General features: G+C 39.2%; 1 protein-coding gene and 1 long non-coding RNA gene across 3 annotated transcripts; both read right to left on the reverse strand.

Annotated features, from left to right (window-relative positions):
- Nucleotides 1-2,353: 2,353 nt before the first annotated feature.
- LOC128628797 (uncharacterized) lies at nt 2,354-12,622 on the reverse strand. Its single transcript, XR_008397595.1, has 2 exons — nt 11,767-12,622; nt 2,354-2,635 (listed from the first exon to the last, which is right to left on the reverse strand). It is a non-coding gene; the product is annotated as an uncharacterized LOC128628797 (long non-coding RNA).
- Nucleotides 12,623-12,995: 373 nt separating this feature from the next.
- On the reverse strand, nt 12,996-21,296 carry dtd1 (D-aminoacyl-tRNA deacylase 1). Of its 2 annotated transcripts, none has more exons than XM_053684578.1 (6): nt 21,033-21,296; nt 20,753-20,843; nt 20,400-20,635; nt 18,368-18,465; nt 18,058-18,205; nt 12,996-13,148 (listed from the first exon to the last, which is right to left on the reverse strand). In XM_053684578.1, the coding sequence occupies exons 1-6, from the start codon at nt 21,073-21,075 to the stop codon at nt 13,108-13,110; spliced, it is 657 nt and encodes a 218-aa protein (XP_053540553.1). In that variant the 5' UTR covers nt 21,076-21,296; the 3' UTR covers nt 12,996-13,107. The 2 variants fall into 2 exon arrangements, with proteins under 2 accessions (XP_053540553.1, XP_017336253.1); XM_017480764.3 differs by lacking the exon at nt 12,996-13,148 and adding an exon at nt 14,906-16,024.
- Nucleotides 21,297-22,848: the final 1,552 nt, after the last annotated feature.

Raw genomic sequence — 22,848 nt, forward strand, 5'->3', positions numbered from 1 at the left:
TTGTCTGCCAATTTACAGAGAAATGCATCCAAATTCATCAGGAGGAACTTTATCCTTTAGCAAGACAACGATCCAAAACACACTGCCTCAACACTCAAAACTCAACACAGGACTTTATCATGGGGGAGAAGTGGAATGTTTTAGACTGGCCAAGCCAATCACCAGATCTTAACCCAACTGAGCATGCATTTCACCTCCTTAAGAGGAGAGTGAAGGGAGAAACCCCCCGAAACAAACAACAACTGAAAGAAGCTGCAGTAAAATCCTGGAAAGGCAACCCAACAGAAGAAACCAGCAGTTTGGTGATTTTTGATGCAGTTATTGCAAGCAAGGTGTATGCAACCAAATATTAGGTGTCATTTACCTTAATTTACCTGAAGACTTATCTGTTCCTATACTTTTGCTCACCTAAAAATTGGGTGATCAGACACAAAAGGTTCTATATTTTATGTTGTTTAACACTTCGGCATGTAAATATCAGGAAATAAAAGCTGAAATCCTAAACTCTCTTTTCATATCCATCTTTTGATCTCAAACCCAAATGTCTTTGGTGTATAGCACAAACAATTAATTGACCTTGCAGCTTTTCTAAAATACAGCTAAAGAAAATGCAAATCATCGTGCTGCATCATGCAAGTTGTCTTAAGGGAGCCTGCCTTGTGGTGATGGAGCAGTTGAATGATCTCCATAAAATATTCCCACAAGATATTTCGGGAGAGTTGTAGTTATGGTTTTGGAGGCATTGTACATGGTCCTCATAAGGTCAAATTTAAAATTCACATAAAAAATAGTTAGCTGGAAACCTAGCAATATTAACTGCCTGTCTGATTTTCCGTTTGTGAAAATGTTCCACAAATATCTAATCTTAATAAATCCTGGAATCTCAAACATTCTTAATGGCAATATAATATAATGGACATGAGAACTAGGAGTCCAAATTGAAGTGGAAATACATGTTTACTATAACTTTTGAGTAAGGACAAGTACATATATATATATATATATATATATATATATATATATATATATATATATATATATATATATATATATATATATATATATATATATATATATAAAGGTCAAGTAAATGTAGAAGTCTAGAGTAAATAATGAGAGAGTTAAAACTTTGACTTACCGCTGGATAAATTCCAGCGTGCAGGCAGCTTCATCCGGGTAAGGAAGGTTAAAGTTGTAGTAGGTTGCAAATAATGCTGCCAGGCCCTCAACAAATGCCTCCGAACACGGGCCCAGGACAACTTCCCTTGTTCCCTTATTGATCCCACACTGGGGAAATCTGGCCGAGCTCAGAACTCAAAATCTGACGTCAGTGATACAACTATTCCATTTAACATGGTGGGAAAGGGATGACTTGATGCATTGACTATTACCTTACAGCACTCTGAAGTACAATTAAATAAACAGTAGACTTTGTTTGTTATTATGCTAAGGGACAGACCAATATTTTGTGTCAGACTAAAGTAGCCTAATCACAATAATTTTAGCTAATGTTAACCAACAAGGGCTTCTACAATACGTGTGTGCATGCTACTGTCATCATTACAACAACGAACATCTTCTATTACTACTTCTTTATTAATTCCAGAATATTCGGGTCTGGTTCTCACCTTGATGAATGGGAATTGAAGTCAGGGAGTAAAGCTGCAAATTCCTCCCTCAATGTCAGCTGCCCCGTAACAATCTTCTGATACGTGCAGCACAATTAAAAGAAAATCACTGCGCTGTAGAAGTGATAAATCTATTAGGCATGTGAGAGGACCATGTGTCACCAGGCCTCAAACGACTCAAAATAATCCACAAAAAGGAACATAACAATGATGGACTCCATCGTGCATCTCATCGTGTGAGAGCAATTTTCTTCTAAACAAAAAGTCGCATCGTAACGATGTAAGCGTGCTCGGACCCAGAACGTTAAGTGCAGTGTGAGTGCAGGCCAGCGGGGCGGGGCGGGGCGGGGCGGGGGGGGGGGGGACGACAAGGCAACTAACTGGGCCTAATGTAATTATGCAAATTTATAAATCTAAGATATTGAAAGAAGAGTCTAAGAAAACTAGACTGAAAATCTTAATCATTTTAACACAATATACTAATAGTAATAATACATAATAATATACATATCACTTCTTATAACAAATTCACATTACATAGGATAAAACATCAGAGCAGAAGACTTGGCCTAACAGTTATATATATCATTGGCCTAACAGTTTTATATATTTATATATATATATATATATATATATATATATATATATATATATATATATATATATATATATATATATATTTATTAATGGTACAAGCAAAAAACAAATCCAGACACTACTATTACTTCTTCTTTTTTTTTTTTAATTTAAAGTAGATTCATGGAAAACTGTTCATGGACAATGTAGGGGAGTACAGCAGTGCACAGCAGTGTAATTCAAAATGACATTTTATTTTTCATTATTTTGACTTCCTGAAGCGTCATCAGCTTTGGGTCTGAAAAGTTCCAGAAATCTTGTGGAATATGGGACGTAATTTTCTTTGTAGGTTAGTTTTGCTGACATGTGAGATGATTTAAATATTTTCACATTTGGTGGTACATCCTCCTCCTCCTCTTCATGTATAACAACTAAAAAACAAACAAAAACATTATAAGACAGGGTAAAGAATAACATCTCATGATGCATGTACTGAATGTTTGAGTCACATGAGAGTCTTTGCATCCTGGGAAATTAAAAAAAAAAAAAATTCAATATATAACATACAATATCAACCAATAACAAAGGTAAATTTACTGCAAACTAATTTTAGATCTCCAAGTATGATATCTGAAGACAGGGTTGCCCTTGACACTTCATGGTGAAGTTGTTTTAGCAAATAAACTGAATATCATTTTTTTAAAAATTCTGTCTTTGCTTCCCCTTTAGTAATGTAATGAGTCTTTATTGGTCATCTATTCATTACAGCACAGTGAAATTGACTTCTACGCATACCCCAGCATACCAGGAATTTGGGGTCTTATACAGCACCCCTGTAGAAGAGGGGGTTAAGGGCCTTGCTCAATGGCCCAACAGTGGCAGCTTGGCTGCACCGGGGTTTGAACCCTCGACCTTCCAATCAGTAACCCAGAGTCTGAGGTAGGAAGAGCTAGGAAGCAATGTATAGCAGTTTGCTAAAGCTAGTTTTACTCAACAATTAAGGAAGGATTCAGTGAAGGATGTTGGGGTTGAACCTTCAAGATTTTCTTGGTATGGTTGAAATAATTTTCCTTCTGAATCTGTTTTTTAAAATCATATAGTTCTGCGTACAGCTTTTTATTTGTATCTAATAAACTGCTGCACAATTGGTTACCCCAAACTTTGTCTATCTCTGAAATGGCAAAATGGAAGTCGCTCTGGAGTTCTTCAAGGGAGTATTTATTTCAGTCTTCATTTTCTTAAACGTGTCTGAAAAGTCTGCAAAAATCAGACATGTTTGGGATGGACGGTAAAAATAGGGATTTAAGGGATTTAATTAAATGACGTTCACGAGCACGGCACTGCAAAAGCTGACTGATCAAATTACAGACAGAGCAACACCACCCAGACTTGCATTATGATTCTCTGGGAGTTTTACAGAGCAAACCTCATCCGTGAACTGCCTAAATACAGACTGTTCCTTACAAGCCCCACCACAGACTAGGGTTGTCACGACACCATAAACATATCTTATGCAACTATACCAGCTCAAATACCGAGCAGTATCACAATACCACACAATAGTCTTAATTCATAATTCAAAATCTTAAAAATGGAACCAAACAACAAACGATAAGTTTACGGAAATACAAATGAAAACAGACGAACTGAATTTTCCTCACGATACTTTATTAATGAGAATGAATAACTGACTATTGGAAAAACTCAAGCACACTCATACAACTGGCAAGCAGCTAATTGAATGTGCCACATATTTCATCTATTGTTCCCTCGAGCAACGAAATAATGCAAATGGAAATTGTCCTCACAGAACTAAGAATGAACACATCATTAGGAATAAATAACTGAATTTGGAAATTAACTCTATACTAATACTATATTCTATTAATTTTACTATTTACACACATCGCTTAGCATAACGTTAGCTCAATTACTAGCAAACTACATACACAAAGCAGATAGCGTAATGTTAACTAGCTTCGTCTTATTTTGGTATTTACACACAGAGGATAGTGGAACATGAGCTCACTGGCTAATTTTAGCATTTACACACAGCAGTTAACGATGTTAGCTCACTTCAGCTAATTTTAGTATTTACACAGCGGTTAGCATAATGTTAGCTCGCTTGCTAGCAAACAGGAAATCTTTCAAGATTAACGTAAACAATTTAGCTTAAATGAAGTGTCACTAACCTTTGGGTAGTCTGCAAAAGCATTATAGACGCATTGTAACGACATAGATGTGTCGTTTTGGTGAATATAGTATTAACTGCCGCACATACAATGTTACTTACTGTACTACCACACTGACGATACTACTGTTTAAAAAATACATCTGCGGTGTTTTGAAGCTTTAATATCGCAATACTACTGTAGTACTGGTATACCGTGCAACCCTACCAGAAACAGAAACATACTGGGCTACTGCTACACACTATAAAAGACACATATCGCTCTGTCCACAGAGCAGCTTTGGGGCAGAAAATCGTTCAGCCAATGACCCTGCATCAATGTGGAAAGGCCTGAAAGACATCAGCAATTACAAGACGTCATCCTCTCTATCTGCTGGATATCAACAACTGATGACCTGAATCGTTTCTACACCCCACACCCGCTCCGACCTTCTACACCCCTCCCCCCTCCTACTACTCAGCCTGCACTTAGGACCTGTTACTTTGACGTCTGCGGTCATGAAACCATTTCAGAGATTTGGCCCACCTGAAAGACATCACTGGACTGATGTTGGACCTCCTTCAGTTTGCTTATTGAGCAAAAAGGTCAGTGGATGATGCAGTCTAGAGGTCACCAGGGATCTATGCAAGTATCCTATCTGTGGACTTCAGATCGACTTTAAATGCCATCATTCCTGATCTCCAACTGTCTAAATGAACCCAGTTCTCTGTGCAAACTGCAATCTGTCAGTGGATCACCAGCTTTCTGACAGACAGGCAGCAGCTAGTGAAGCCTGGAAAATTCACATCTAGCACCTGCACAATCAGCACTGGCGCTCCTCAGGGTTCTGTGCTCTCCCCGCTGCTCTTCTCTCTCTCTCTACATCAATGACTGCACCTCTACAGACCCCTCTGTCCTGAAGCTCCCAAAGTTTGCAGTGACACCAGAGTCATCAGCCACATCCAGGAGAGCAATGAGTTTGCTTATAGAAGGGAAGTTGAACAGCGGTCTGTCTAGTGCAGTCAAAACAACCTGGAGCTGAACATGCTCAAAACAGTGGCGATGAGACTGACTGACTGACTGCACTAAGCGTCCGCTGCCTGATGCATTTGCCTCTGTGCCCAATACTTTATGGGCATACTAATGAAGTAGCCCTCATTCAGGAAACCCCTTATGCTGTGAACCTCAAAACCACTCGTCCTGTATTTACTGCAAGCAATATTCGCTATCAGCAGAAAAGGAAGTGGCATACAGCCGGTAATTGATTCTTTACTCGTGCAGGGTGTGGTCATTCATACAGTATCTCTTTACAACACACCTGTAAACCCTGTCCACAAGCCAAATGGGAAGGGATGGTGTTTTACTCAGGACCTTAAGCAAATGAATGATATAGTAATTCCAATAAGTCCTCTTGTACCCGACATGGTTCTATTCTCTCTGCTATTCTCACTCTCATATACATTTCACGGTAATTGATTTATGGAGCACTTTTTTTTTTTTTTTTTTTTTTAATGGAGTCCCTGTATCTGAGCAGACACAGCCCATTTTTTTGTGTCTACTTTTAAAAATCAACAATACACATGGACATGTCTTCCCATAGGCTGTGTTTCTCTGTGCTTCTCTCCTGCTGTGTTTTCCTCTATGGTAGATCAGGCCTTATCTACTCTCATCTTACCCAAGGGCTGCTGCCTTGTTCAGTACGCGGACGACATTCTTTTATCAGCTGAAGGACATGAGCTCTGCACAGAGGGCTCTCTAAAACTCTTGACCCACGTGGCTCAATGCGGTTTCAAGGCCTCGCTAAATAAACTTCAGCTCTGTCAGTCCAATATCCGGGCTTCCATATCTCTCAGGGACAGCGCCACCTAGCCAGCGACCGAGTGCGCGCTATTGTCAATGTCACACCTCCAACCACACAGAGAGATATGTGGAGTTTTCTGGGACTTATAAACTATTGTAGTCAGTGCATTCCTGACTGCTCAAACCAGGACAAAATTCTCAGAAACTATTGTCTCAAGGAGACTCTGTAGAACATTGAATGGACTAAGGACACGATGAACTCTTTCTATTTTCCTAAACAGGTATTAAGCTCAGCTCCGGCCCTGGGAATCATGGACTACTCGTCCCCGTTCCACCTGTATGTTTCCGAGGATGGAAGCACTGCGGTGGGGGTCCTGGCCCAGGAACACGGTGGTAGCTATCGCCCAGTAGCATATCTTTCCAAATCTCTAGTACAGGTAATTCAAGGTATGCCTTAGGTATCTCTAGAACCTGTAATTCTGCCTGCTTAAGGGCTGTTGCTGCGTCTGCTCTCATGGTCACTGACGCTGAAAAGGTGGTTCTTTCACACATCTCATCAGGTCTTATCTATCCTGAATAACTTTCAGACACAGCACATGTGAATCAGTCACTGTGAGGTCCAAATTTTGGTTCTGACTGGTATCAGACAAGAACTTATTATTATTATTATTATTATTATTATTATAATTATTATCGTGTCATGTTGTAATATTTGTGTATGTATGGGAAACTTCACTTACCAAGTCAAATACCTTGTGTGTGTGTGTGCGCGAGTGTGTGCGCAAGTGCATGGAAATAAAGCCCTTTCTGATTATGTTGTTCAAGCATGCCCAACCTCACTAATGCTCCTGTGGCTGAATGGGTAAATCCCCACAGCCATGTTCCAAAATTTAGTGGAAAGCGTTTCCAGAAGCAAGATAAGCAGCAAGATAGAAATCCTAAGCACACTGGTCGTTCTACCAAAGAATGGTTAAAGCAGGGGTGTCAAACTCATTATAGTTCAGGGGCCACATACAACCTAATTAGATGTCAAGTGGGCCGGGCCAGTAAAATCATAGCGTAATTACCTATAAATAACAATAAGTCCATGTTTTTCCCTTTGCTTTCGTGCAAAGAAGTACAAGTACATTAGTAAAATCTTCATATTTAATGAAATATCCTTTTATAAAACATCATGAACAACCTCAGATTTCTTAAGACAAACATGTGCAATGTGCCTCTGATTATCATTTACATGTGTGCAGTATAACTCGTCACAGTGTAATAACAGACAGCAGAAGGCGCATTGCTGCCACCTGCTGTTCGGTCTGAGTCCCAGCGTTGTGCCGCGTCTTCTACTCTGACTAAAACAGTGCGCCCCTAGTGGATAATTTAGGAACAGCATTTTATTAAAAATTTCTAGTTCGTGTCTTTTATGCATTTTTTCACTTTCAAAATTCATCCTGCGGGCCGGATTGAACCCCCTAACCGGCCGGATTGAATCCACTAGCGGGCCGGATTGAACCCCCTAGCCGGCCGGATTGTATCCAATAGCGGGCCGGATTGAACCCCCTAGCCGGCCGGATTGTATCCAATAGCGGGCCGGATTGAACCCCCTAGCCGGCCGGATTGTATCCAATAGCGGGCCGGATTGAACCCCCTAGCCGGCCGGATTGTATCCAATAGCGGGCCGGATTGAACCCCCTAGCGGGCCGGATTGTATCCACTAGCGGGCCGGATTGAACCCCCTAGCGGGCCGGATTGAATCCACTAGCGGGCCGGTTTTGCCCCGCGGGCCGTACGTCTTTAACCAAAGAAAAATAAAGTTAACATTTTTGAATGGCCAAGTCAAAGTCCTGACCTTAATCCAATAGAAATGCTGTGGAAGGACCTGAAGCAAGCAGTTCATGTGAGGAAACACACCAACATCCCAGAGGTGAAGCTGTTCTGTACTGAGGAACGGGCTAAAAGTTTAAGTTTAAAAGTTTTAGGTCATATTTATGCAGAAAAATAGAATATTCTTCACAAACTTTCAAGCACGACTTTAAATGCAATTTTGTTTTTTGTTTTTAAATACATTATATGTATATGGACACCTGACCCTCACACCCATATGTGCTTTTTGAACACCCCATTCGAGATTTAGTACCCCTTTTGCTGTTATAATAACCTCCACTTTTTTGGGAAGGCTTTTCAATAGATTGGGGAATGTGGCTGTGGGGATTTTCCCTTTCAGCCACGAAAGCATTAATGAGGTCAGGCACTAATGTCGGGCGAGGAGGCCTGGGGCTCAGTCGGCCTTCCAATTCATTCCAAAGCTGTTCAGTGAGGTTCAGGTTAGGGCTTTGTGCAGGTCACTCATATTCTTTCACTGCAACCTTGGCAAAAGGGGCATTGTCATGCTGGTACATGTATGGGCTTGGCCCAGGGGCGTTTGTAGAGTTTGATCACTATTGGAGCACATGCCCCCTCCCAAGAATTTTACAGAAGTACTTCAAAATGTGTAAAGGGGTCTGGAGGGGTTCCCTCACCTGTCTGTATGTAGACTTGGCATCCTATACAACCTAAATTACTTAACATGCATATAATGTTACATAATATAAATATAGTATGTAAATATAGTACAGCCTATAAAGTACATTATGAAATAAAAAAAGAAAAAGAATGAAAGAATTCATTACAGGGTAGGGCTGCAGTATTATGAGAAAATCATCTGTTGATTATTGCTCTTGATTTTAATATCGATTAATAGTTTTCAGCGGATTTAATCGTGACAGTCTTAACAGATTTAGTTTAATTGTGCAGGATCATTTTTCCCCTTTATCTTGAATTTGGGGGGCATGTTTGTTCATTTTGATGGCATTTTTTCCACAAGCCCCTGTTAATTTCCGACCCTGGATGATCAACATTCAATTAATTGAACATGCAAAAATTGGGTTACAGTTACGTTTTACATCCCTCCTGAACATGGACCATCGTTAGCATGCAAATTTGCCAGCTAGCTTAAACATACTTAACTGGCCTAATCAAAACTTCCCTAGGGTTGGGGTTAGGGAGCTAGATTACCTTTCACATGGCTTGAAAGAGAGCATGTCCTTTTACAGGAGGATACTCAAGGATTGGGTCCTTGTTTTAACCATAATTTGTCATTTTCGTTCTCAGGTCAACGCTCATTGAAGCGGAAACCTCCTGACATGTTGTCATCTCCAACGCTGTTCCATCAGAGGGCCACATCAAAAAAGACTGGAAGATCACACTATAGCCCCACGTGCAGACTTGAGCCGAGATGTTTTCGTTTTACGCAAAAGGAAACAGCAATTAGGCTTATTTTATCTAAAAGGGAACTATTCAGTAAGATAGCGAATTATTATGAAAGCAATGCAATTACAATTTCAAGCACTTTATCCAAAATCCAAGCACTTTTCAAACCTTGAAAAACACTACATTAAAATTCAAGCATTTTCAAGGAACCCTGTGGATCTTCCAGCAGGACAATGATCCAAATCATACATCAAAATCAACACAAAAACGCTTTACTGACCACAAAATCAAGATCCTGCCATGACCCTCCCAGTCCCCTGACCTGAACCCCATAGAAAACCTGTGGGGTGAACTGAAGAGGAGAGTCCACCAGCATGGACCTCGAAATATGAAGGATGTGGAGAGATTCTGTATGGAGGAACGTTCTCAGATCCCTCGCCATGTATTCTCCAACCTCATCAGGCGTTATAGGAGAAGACTCAGAGCTGTTATCTTGGCCAAGTATTGACTAAAAGGGTGCCAATAATTGTTGCACACTATATATAACAAAGAATTTTTGATAAACTGGTGTTGTGTTTACAATTGTTTGATATCCATGTGAGCAGAGTATTTTTGTGAATTCTAAATGTTTAATCTAACGTCCATTTAACTTACGTTGCCTTTTTCAAAAATTCTTCAGTTAACATGTTCTTTCAAATGGAGAAGCTGATCAGAAGTTGAACCATTTATCCATTTGTATAGTTATAATTCAGTTTTTAATTATACAATTTTCTTGCAATTTATCTATGATTTTTATTTATTTATTTATTTATTTATTTGCATTAAATGATAATTACTGTTTTTAATATCCTGAGATTCATGGTTTATTTTATGTACAGCAATTAAACAATGGATCAAGCATTGATTTCGAATGGATCATCTGCTTAGATAGACTGCTTTCTTTATGATTAATGATGCACGACTGTAGAAATATGTCAAATAAATGATAAAAACTGAGGTGAAGAGAACATTACGAGAACGTTAAGGGAACGCTCTGCAAACCTAAAAAAAAACCTATTCAAAGCACAAATTACACAAAAGGACATTTTGTTTAGTGGTGTTGTTGTTACTGTTCTTGTTTGAATGAAAGTGTTGCAACTTTTCTCTTCACTGTGTTTGTTATTCAGAAAAAGCACAGCAGGAACACAGTCCAGCGTTACGGGCAACACACACACACAAATTATAAATCAATATATCAATAACGCAGCTCCTATTCTCCATTAAGAAAGAAAGAAAGAAGGACAAGGGCGCGAGAGATTTTTTATTGATATTTTCCCAGTTAGGGTTCTATGAGCCTTGTTACTAGTGTTTCTGTTGAACTGTAGTGTTGAATGAATGTACATTTGTGTCTACTTATTTATTTCTGTTGTTATTTTCTAATTTGTCTGTACCCAAGCTTTATCAATACAAATGTTCATATTTGTCATGCCACTAAAGCAACCTTTTGACTTTTACTGAAGTGTGTGAATTTGCCCCAATATTAACTACATTTACAGAATTTAAGAAACACTCTTCAATAACACCTTACATGATGATGATGATGATGATCACTGACCTCAGGATAGAATATATTAGTCAATCCTATTAGTTGAATTGTTGAGCTGTTGATATTGATTTTATTCCTCCCTTCAGGTGGTAGAGAGGGTTGTGCACTAATCGTAGGGTTGGGGGTTTGATTCCCGGCCCACATGACCCCACTGACCCCACATGACTCCACATGCTGAAATGTCCTTGGGCAAGACACTGAACCCCAAGTTGCTCCTGATGGCAAGTTAGCGCCGTTATTTTCTTTTATTTATATATTATTGTTTTGGTATTATTATTATTATTATTATTATTATTAGTTTGTTGTACTATAATTAATATTTAATTTAATATTATAATTAAATATAATAATCATATTTTATAATATAATATTATTTTAATATAATTAGTATTATATACATTTTTTTAAAATTATTGTTTGTTTTTCTCTTCCTGCCAATCTACTGCCCACACTCCAGTCCAGTAGGTGGCGGTAATGCACCTTTGGTGGTTTGCCAACCCCCATTAAAACAAAAAGAAGAAGTAGTTAGGGCCTGGCAGCTCTGCTACCATTGGTGTGTGTGTGTGAGATTGAGACAGAGTGTAAAGCGCTATATAAGTGCAGTTCAGTCCGTGTAATCTCGCCATGGCTATGACTGCATATCCCATAAAGAGTACTCACGGTCTAGTAAAATATATTATATAGTACTATAGTACTCATAAAGCCTGTTTTAAGACGTTATTACTTGGTGTGTTAGCTTGGAGGTTATTGGCTGAGTCTAACTTACCTCGTTCGTTGCATTTGAAATATGTGTAATAAACACAAGACCCAAGCAAAGTCCAAGTTCCGATTGCATACAGCTGTGCTGTGCGCTTATACCACTTACTCCCATCAAACGGCATGCTGCACTGTCGCTGTGCAGTGTTTACATTAATAATTGTGGCTCTACGAGCATGTTCTTTTTCTTCTGGTTAATGGCCGTTCACTCCTAGGAGCATTACCGCCACCTAGCGTATTTTGTGAACTATATCCTACAATAACGATGCTCTGCTAAAATCACAGAACCATATCAGGAATCCAACATTAGATGGCGCTGCGCGTTCAGCTCCTCCATCCTTCACCAACTCCCCAAATAGTCCCGATCCAAGCATTGCATCATAGTATATTCTACTGTCTAAACCAGTGTCGTATAGAAATGTTAAAAAGTGGTCTATGGCCCTGTGCATCTGTTTTACCCCAAATATCCAGTACTCTTACTGACTTATGCTCTCAACGAAGAAATTTTAAGAAATACGTCATACCACTGATCACAAACAAAACACGCCACAGTTTCTAACACAACACAGCTGTCACACATCTCATACATGCCAAAGTTGAATTTAAACCGGTGTGTCCCAGTCTGAACCTAGCTAATAACACTCCTTCACTCCTCCAGTATGTTGTGGCTAGTTTCCTCCTTCTCCAATTTAATGGCATTTCACCCATCAATATTCTAACTGCATTTACCGAAGATGTTCTAATTGCTCCACAACATATTCTTAAAGCCCTAGTCTGTATCACATCTAATTTCTACAATAATGACTTAGATGCTGAATTGAATATAACACACCCATAATCCAGATTAGATTGAATTAAACCTCGGTTTATAAACTAAAATGCCAATAATCAAGATTTTCTTGTATATTGCCATTTTTCTCCAAACTTACTTTTATGACGAGCTACTCCCCAGCTAACAATTTTTGGTTCCCAGAACATACATTATTAAGCTTCGTTTTTGGTTAACAAGGAAAGTTTTCTTTGCAGAAATAGAACATTGTTTAGGTTTGCAGAACATTTGTCTAACGTTTTCTTAACGTTCCCATAAGGTTCTCTTAATCATTTATTTTAATATTCATACATTCATGCATCATCATAAATAAAAACAAGTCTGTATAAATAAATAATCCGCACACGATGCATGTTTGTGTTGATCCATTGTTTACATAAAATAACAATCCATGAATCTCCAGACATTCGAAACAGTAATCATCATTTAATTAATAAAAAAACGAAAGAAAACCGTTTCATAGATAAAAATTTGCAAGAATACGATCATTAAAAATATTAATTGTAACTTCTGATCAACTTCTCAACTTGATAAAACAGGTTCACGTCTTCCGTCACCGTCATCTGCAAATTTAACAAAGAAATATTTTAAAAAGGCAACGCAAGTTACATGTACATTAGATTAAACAATCAGAATTAGATGAAAAATTCAATACATAAATAAACTTTACTATGTAGGCATTTAATATCATGAATATAATCAATTTGTCTAGTGGTCGGATGTTACACTCAACACCAAAAAAAAGAGAGCAAATCTTATGGTAAAATCGATAAGATCGTAAAAAATATAAATGAACATGAAAAGCAAACATGCATTGGATATTAAGACTTGTTTTGTGTTTTTTGTCATCTCAATGAAAGTTTGGTTCAGATTAATTTATTCATTTTTAAAGATGTTTGTATATTTATACTGAAAAACACGACAAATTACACTGATTATAGCTCAAATGCAGCATCGCAATATGAAGTGATTTGTATATTTTTAAACTAAAATATCAGCTCAAGTCAATATCAAAAACAGGCTGAAATTATTAATAAAAGCAGATCTCCCATATTCTCTCCTTCACTTTCTCCCGCTTCTCACACAAACTGCTCTCACGGTCAGTGACCAGCAGGGCTAACCCTAACGCTGGGCTAACCCTAACGCTGGGCTAACCCTAACGCGGGGCTAACCCTAACGCTGGGCTAACCCTAACGCGGGGCTAACCCTAACCCGGGGCTAACCCTAACGCGGGGCTAACCCTAACGCGGGGCTAACCCTAACGCGGGGCTAAACCTAACCCGGGGCTAACCCTAACGCGGGGCCAAACCTAACCCGGGGCTAACCCTAACGCGGGGCTAACCCTAACGCGGGGCTAACCCTAACGCGGGGCTAACCCAAACGCTGGGCTAAACCTAACCCGGGGCTAACCCTAATGCTGGGCTAACCCTAACGCGGGGCTAACCCTAACGCTGGGCTAAACCTAACCCGGGGCTAACCCTAACGCTGGGCCAACCCTAACGCGGGGCTAACCCTAACACTGGGCTAACCCTAACGCCGGGCTAACCCTAACGCTGGGCTAAACCTAACCCGGGGCTAACCCTAACGCGGGGCTAACCCTAACGCTGGGCTAACCCTAACGCTGGGCTAAACCTAACCCGGGGCTAACCCTAACGCTGGGCTAACCCTAACGCTGGGCTAACCCTAACGCAGGGCCAAACCTAACCCCAGGCTTCTTTTTGATCAGAAACCACTACCTCTGGCAAACTCTGTAGTTCAAACCAAAATGCTCATTAAAAAATGAGCTTCATTGATTTAAACTTTAGTGTTTTGCTGCACTCTATTCAAGTGTTGGAGTCTTCGTGCACTTCCCAGCTGCCTCTTATACGGGACGAATCATTTGCTTTATTTACAACAATTAATGTGGCTTCCTTGTCAAAAAATCCTACTGGAATTTCAGTTTGTCCTACTGGATTTTATTTTATTAGAATCTTATTGGAACATATATATATATATATATATATATATATATATATATATATATATATATATATATATATATATGTATATATATATATATATATATATATATATACATATATATATATATATATATATATATACACATATATATATATATATATATATATATATATATATATATATATATATAAATATATATATATATATATATATATATATATATATATATATATATATATATATATATATATATAATATGTGTGTGTGTGTGGTCTCCCCCATATTGGAGGAGACCAGGTATAATGATGATCTATTCTATATAAAATCTATCTATATATAACGTAATCTATAATCTGTTTTATATAGATAGATAGATATTTTTTTTGCTTTTGTGTTTTTGTACTTTTTTAAATTACTTTTCATAACTTATAGGATTTTTAAAATAACTTTTATAAAGCTATATAATGGACAGGTGTGGAACGTGGATGATATAAAAAGTTTCTGAACACTAGAACTACTTTGAACAAGAGAACTAGGCTGTAATATCATGGACTATTTTACATGTAAAACATATTTGCATTACATTCGTCTTGTCTTCCAAAAACATTCACATATGAATGATGTAAATTGGGAGGAAGGGCGTGGCTCGTTATCCATGACATTGTTAAATCTCCGGCTCTCGGATCCTCACTGAACAGAGCAGACAGAGAGAGGTGAGAGTGCAGTGGGAAAGCAAGACCTCGCGCTTGCAGGACAGTACTGGTGACATTTGGAAAGGTTTTTCCAAAAAGTCGCTAGATTTGTCGCTTTTTTTGCGAAAAAAAAGACAGCTAGATAAAAGGCAGGCTAAGCTCCGCCTCTTACCAGCAAAAAGAAAATGCAGAAGGAGAGAGAATGCGGGGTTTTTCATTTATGCACATTCTATTTCTAAAAGCAATAAAATACATGATGCCCCTTTTGTATTTTTTTCTTGAAAACAATTTGCACCCCCCTTCCGATCTCTCAACGCCCCCCGGATTGAGAACCACTATAGTAATGATAATGATAATGAGTCTTTATTGGTCACAGTGAAATTGTTTTCTTCGCATACCTCAGCATGCCAGGAAGTTGGGGTCAGAGCGCAGGGTCAGCCATGACACAGCGCCCCCTGGAGCAGAGAGGGTTAAGGGCCTTGCTCAAGGGCCCAACAGTGCCAGAGCCTTCACCGCCGAGCCACCACTGCCCCCATACATATCTATATAGATCATATGACAAACTGGAACCACATTGTCCTCAACATGCTGAGCCTGGACACCCTGTAAACAATCCCTTCACTCCCTTCAACAATCGTAAAGCTTCTCCCAATGCTTCAAATCCCTCACAACTGCAGCAGGCTCTTTCACTCTCTCTCTCTCCATGGGCCTATGGCATCGCTCCACATAATCCAAAATGCGGGAGAAAATCCTGTCACCGAGCCGTTTGTCACGAAGTTCACTCGCTGTGTACACAGGAAGAGAGTCACAATGTCAGCCATCTGAAGCAATCTGCAAATCGCGAAAGCACAGACTCTTGCACCAGTTTCCCCACTCATAGAGAGACTGCAGCACTGCTGAGACAACACCACTTGACACAGATATTGGATTCTGGACCATAGAAACAGCGTGAGTGAGATCATCATCACATTTCACTGACTTCCTAAAAGCATTTTGAATAGAGACATCAGACAGCTCTTTCACATCATGCATTAGACGATCAAACGGCTCATTTAGCAACCTGTGACCAACATTTGCAAAAGGCACTCGGTTCAAAGCATCAGCAACTGCATTCTGAGATCCTGGGACATACTTGATGTCGAAATCATAGCTGGCTAACTTCAATTTTCACAATGTCCCTTGCTCTGCCCATCAGTCCCAACACCCATCTTGTCTGCTTGGTCCGATAACAGACTCCTTTGTTTGTACAGCTAAGATTTTGTCAACTCAATCCAATCATGGGCAAAATATTTATCAGAATGATCACCTTTAATTATCACTGGTTCTCTGTTCGCTTTAACAAGAACTGTAACCTGAGGGAGGCAACCATCTTTTCTGATGCCATCAGAACCCACATCTCTGCTATTTTGAGAGTCACCATTCGCAGTTATAACTCCAGAGTCTTAGAAAACTTCTCCTCTACATCGGCTCTTATTATGTGGGGTACTGGCCTGGTTCATGCAAGGAGCCTTGCCTCATCATTACTTTTAAACAGACAGATCAGTGCTGTAGTTAAGAGCAGCTTTTTCAATCTGAAATCAACTGCAAAGGTAAAACACTTTCTCTCTAAATCAGATCTAGAAATTGTGATTCATTCGCTAATATCGTCACGGTTAGATTACTGCAACTCATTGTATACCGGACCGCCTCAAACCGCCTCGTCCAGTTTACAGTTGTTCCAGAATACAGGCACTAGTCTCCTTACAGTATCTAGAAACACTGACCACATTATGCCAGTATTAGCATCCCTACACTGACTCAACATAAAATGGAGGATAGATTTAAAAATTCTGTATCCAAAGCTTTATCTGGACTTGTGCCTCAATATCTCTGTGACCTTATCCTTTATTCTAGAGCACTTAAGTCAGCTGACCAACTTCTGCTGAAATTTCCTCGTTGTCACTACAAATTGAAGGGCGATCATGCATTGCCTATTGTAGGCCCCAAACTTTGGAACAAGCTTCCGCTTCATATCAGGTCAGCTCCAACGCTTTGCGTTTTTAAATCCGCATTAAAAACTCATTTTTATTCATTAACTTTATTCAAAAGTTTAATTTGGATATAGATTTTTGGCTCAGGTATTTATTAGTATTTATATAAGGGTATTTTATGCATATTGTGTTGTGCATGTACATGCAGTGCTACTATTATTCAACTCAGCAAGTAAAACACCCCTCCCCCTAGGAACACAAGGGCTAGTAGCATCACAAACTGAACCCAATTTTTCAGCCATTATTACAAAATGGATGCGAGGAAAAAAATTAAAGAAAATGTATACAAAAAAAAAACATTACATGACAAATTAGGCTCAAAAAGTTAATGCTGCAATTTAAATGATGAGCACATTAAAGTGATCTTGGATGCATGTAAATCTATTGTATGAGACCTCTAAAACAAAATTAGGCACATTTCAAAACCATGACTGGTGTGCTTTAAAGTCGCCAACAGAGGTCACTCTTTCATCATTATTTGAATGAAAAAGGATTTAAAAACCCCAGCAATTTTGGTGAAAGACACAACATTTACACTTTTCTTACATTTGCATTTTTGCAAGGGCTTGCTGGCTACATTAGCCTCATGGTTCCAGTGCAAAGTTAAAAAAAAAAAAAGGAAAAAGAAAAAAAAGAAAAAGAAAAAAATCAAAAACGTCTTGACTGATTGTAAATGGAAAATTGTGCAAATGAGATTTTTATAAAATATTTTCTTTACATTTACATTGGGTTACTTTACTCTTTGCTTCCAAGTATTCATCAATCACATCTAAAGATCTCCAACGTACCTTTGTCCGAAGATAACTCTCCCTCTGCCCCACTACTGGCACTGGGGCCCACTTTAGAAGGTAAGGCACCCCTGTCCTTGACACATTCTGAGTTGACTTTTGCTCTTGTTTTTTCCTTACGCTGCTGCTGCTTTTCTAGTTTGGACAACTTAAATACAGAACCAAGAAAACATACATACATACATGAAGATAAGAAAAGCATTTACTCAATACTCATGCTTGTTTATTTACAGGAACATCTTCAGTATATTAGTTGCATCTTCAATAAATGTATCTAGTATGTTGTAATGCCCATCACAAGGAAAGATACCTGTTTGGCATCTGTGGGAGCCGCAGGAGACTCTAAAGAAATGGTGACAGGTCCATCATTTTGAATGTGCACTTGCATGTAGGCACCAAACTGGCCATCTACAACAAAATAAGAGAGTAGCTGGGTATATAAAAAAAAAAACGTTGTTGTGCAGCTTACATTATACTTATATCTAAGTGTGTTGGTGAATATCCATTCAATTTCAATTATAAGTGAAAAAGAAAAGAAAAAAAATACAGTGGTGCTTGAAAGTTTGTGAAGTCTTTAGAATTTTCTATATATCTGCATAAATATGACCTAAAACATCATCAGATTTTCACACAAGTCCTAAAAGTAAATAAAGAAAATAATTAAACAAATGAGACAAAAATATTATACTTGATCATTTATTTATTGAGGAAAATGATCCAGTATTACATCTCTGTGAGTGGCAAAAGTATGTGAACCTTTGATTTCAGTATCTGGTGTGACCCTCTTGTGCAGTAGTAACTGCAGATAAACGTTTCCGGTAACTGTTGATCATCTGCACATCGGCTTGGAGGAATTTTATCCTGTTCCTCAGTACAGAACAGCTTCAGCTCTGGGATGTTTGTGGGTTCTCTCATATGAACAACATTCCTATTGGATTAAGGTCATGATTTTGACATTCCAAAACATTAACTTTATTCTTCTTTAACCGTTCTTAGGTAAAATGACTTGTGTGCTTGGGGTCGTTGTCTTGCTGCATGACCCACTTTCTCTTGAGATTCAGTTCATGGACAGATGTCGTGACATTTTCCTTTAGAATTTGCTGGTATACTTCAGAATTCATTGTTCCATCAAAAATAGTAATCCGTCCTGGCCCTGATGCAGCATAACAGGCTCAAACCATGATACTACCACCATGTTTCACAGATGGGATAAGGTTCTTATGCTGGAATGCAGGGTTTTCCTTTCTCTAAACATAACACTTCTCATTTAAACCAGAAATTCTATTTTGGTTTCATCTGTCTACAAAACATTTTTCAATTAGCCTGCTGGCTTCCATGATCTTCAGCAAACTGCAGACAGGCAACAATGTTCTTGTTTTTTTTTTTTGTTTGTTTTTTAAGGCTGTGGCTTTCTTCTTGCAGCCCTGCCATGCACACCACTGTTCTTCAGTGTTCTCCTGATGGTGGACTCATGAACATAACATTAGCCAATGTGAGCGAAGCCATTAATTGTTTAGAAGTTACCCTGGGTTCCTCTGTGACCTCATGGACAATTACACGTCTTGCTCTTGGAGTGATCGTTGTTGGTTGATCACTCCAGGAGAGGGTAACAATGGTCTTGAATTTCCTCAATTTGTACACAATCTGTCTGCCTGTGGCTTGGGGAACTCCAAACTCTTTATAGACAGTTGTGTAACCTTTTCCAGCCTGATGATCATCAACAACTCTTTCTGAGGTCCTCAGAAATCTCCTTTCTTTACGCCATGATAAACTTCCACAAGCATGTGCTGTGAAGATCAGACTTTGATAGAGTCCTGTTCTTTAAATAAAACAGGGCGCTCACTCACACCTGATTATCATCCCATTGACTGAAAACACCCGACTGTAATTTCACCTTCAAATGAACTTCTAATCCTAGAAGTTCACATACTTTTACCCCTCACAGATGTTGTAGAAGGAATTGAAGCAAGCAGTTCATGTGAGGAAACCCACCAACATCCCAGAGTTGAAGCTGTTCTGTACTGAGGAACGGGATAAAACTCCTCCAGGCCGATGTGCAGGACTGATCAACATTTACTGGAAACGTAACTGATACTGAAAGCAAAGGTTCACATACTTTTGCCACTCACAGATGTGTAATACTGGATCATTTTCCTTAATAAATAAATGATCACGTATAATATTTTGTCTCATTTGTTTAACTGGGTTCTCTTTATCTACTTTAAGGACTTGTGTGAAAATCTGATGTTTCAGGTCATATTTATGCAGAAACATAGAAACTTCGAACTTTCAAGCCCCACTGTATTTACTGACCGTCAACACATAGGTTGATTTCTTCTCACCTTTGATGAGTTCTGGTTTGTATGCAGTCCTCAACTGCTCCAGCATGTTGTTGTAGAAGGGCTGAGCCAAATTAGCCGTCATTGCTGAATGGAAGTCAGGCTTGTTTCCTTTGAGAGTACACTGCAGTGTGAACTGGCTCACACACAATACCTCCAAGCCCTTGTCCATGACACTGTGTTTCCACGCACAGCCATTCTCATCCTCAAATAAACGCAGATTCAGGATCTTACGCACTCTGATAATCACACACAAGGATATCGTTTATAAAACTGAACTGCTTCTGATTGAACAATGATGACAATATGTACAGCATGGCTGAAACATGAACTGTTAAATACCTAACCGCACTCACATGTAATCTACATCCTTCTGTGTGTCCTCGGAGGAAATCCCAACCAAAACACAAATGCCTCTACCGATGGAACAGACGTGCGCCTCTCCAGCTGTTTCAGACACACAGTGTAAACAGCAGGAATATTCAGTGATCACACAGACTGCGTGTGGAGGTGATCTGGGGTGGTTTGAGTTCTTATACTGGTATTATTACTGGGTTTGTTTTGTTTTTCGGAATACGAACAAAATCGTTTTATCTATCATTACTGCATCATATTTATAGCAGTCTTGGTTCTTACCTATGACGCTCGCTTTAGTGACTCTTTGAATGACTGCTTTCATGGTTCTGATCGGGTGTCTGCTCTTTTTTTCAATTTCCGGTTTCCCAGAATAGCTCCCAGTAGCGCCGTGTCCGAAGCAGCCCCCTAGCGTCTGTATAGTGCACTACAGTCTATCAGGTGTAGTGGTGTCCGAATAGCACTACTACCCTACTACACTACTACCCAGTAGGCCAAAGGAAAAGTATGTCCGAGATTTAGTATTCTGCTTCTTCTTCTTCTTCTTCTGCTCTTCTTCTTCTTTGGGGTTTTTACGGCAGCTGGCATCCAAATTGTTGCAATACTGCCACCTTCAGTCCTGTGTTACAGTCCTTTTATTTTAGAATTCATCCATCCATCCATCCATCTTCTATACCATCCATCCATCTTCTACCGCTTATCCTTTTCAGGGTCGCGGGGGAGCCTGGAGCCTATCCCAGGGAGCATCAGGCACAAGGCGGGGTACACCCTGGACAGGGTACTCTGCTTTGTATGGAATGTAAATGTCTCCCTGTAATGTCATTATCCCACTGTTGTTTCCGTTGTTGATTTACTTTCATCCAGACTATGCTTTTCCCTTCTGATTTTGATAACAATACTGATTTCAACATTTCCTTTTTTGACCGCTTCTTTTGCCAGTTTCTCTGCCTTCTCATTTTCCTTGAATACCTGAGTGTGCTGGGACCCACATGAATGTGATATTTTCCCCTTGTATAATTAATCTTGAATAAATAGACAGAATTTCATAAAGCAGATCCTGGTGGCGTCTAGCTGTGTAGCTGCGCCTGACTTTATGCTTTTAAGGGCAGATACACAATCACTACATATTAATATGTTGATGCACCTAGTTTGTTCACTCCACTCTAATAACATTAGTAATGCAAACAGTTCAACAGTATAAATATGTAAACAGTCAGGTGTTCTTTTGCTGTACTCCACTCGGGAACTAGGCACTGTGGAACCAGGCCCTGTTGCATCTGTTTGCAGGTCCTTGGACATCCTGGGGAAGTTCTTACTGCTCCTAAACACACTCTTAAAGCCTGGGCCAGCTCTCTACCCAGATCTGCTAGCACTGATTTTGTTGCTGACCCGTATACAGTGCTTCCGTAATCTAGTTTTAATCTAGTCTTATTAGAGCTATATGAATATATTTCAGAGCTATAACACTAGAATTTTCCGTTGAAAGAACTGCAGTCACGGATCAAAAAATAATAAGCGCGAATCAAACATTTCAAAACACATGTAAAAATATATTGTACAAAGCTGAAAAATAAAGGCAAAATTATCAGAATAGCAAACATTGTGGTCAACATTGACCTAGGACCCAGCAGCCTACGCTGAGTCTATGTATGTCTATGAACACAACAGCCATGAGTCTCAGTGGACTGACGTCAACTCCCCTCTTCGATTGATCGGCTAGAGGAGGAGCTGTAGTGGACCGATGGTGACGCTAAAGCCCGCCCTGATTTACTCGACCTGCAACATTTGGAAAAGCAAGCGGAGAATGTGGAAACAAGCACGACAGGAAAAACAGCGTATGCATTCAAAAAAAGAGACAACATGAGCAGAAAATGTCAGTGTAAGTAAGTCTCACTGCATGATGTCACAAAATTCATCAACTGCCCACCATCACCAAAGCTCAGCTCTTATGAATCACCATTAAATCCTCACTATTTTCTTTACAATTAAATACAATGAGTCAAAATCATTCAATACATTTTAATAACAGCAATAAATCCAAGAATGTAATGAAAACATACAGACAAGTTTCCATCCGGTACAAATTAGTCTGCATTGT

This window comes from Ictalurus punctatus, chromosome 12 (genome assembly GCF_001660625.3).
Source record: "Ictalurus punctatus breed USDA103 chromosome 12, Coco_2.0, whole genome shotgun sequence".
NCBI classification, from domain to species: Eukaryota; Metazoa; Chordata; class Actinopteri; order Siluriformes; family Ictaluridae; genus Ictalurus; species Ictalurus punctatus.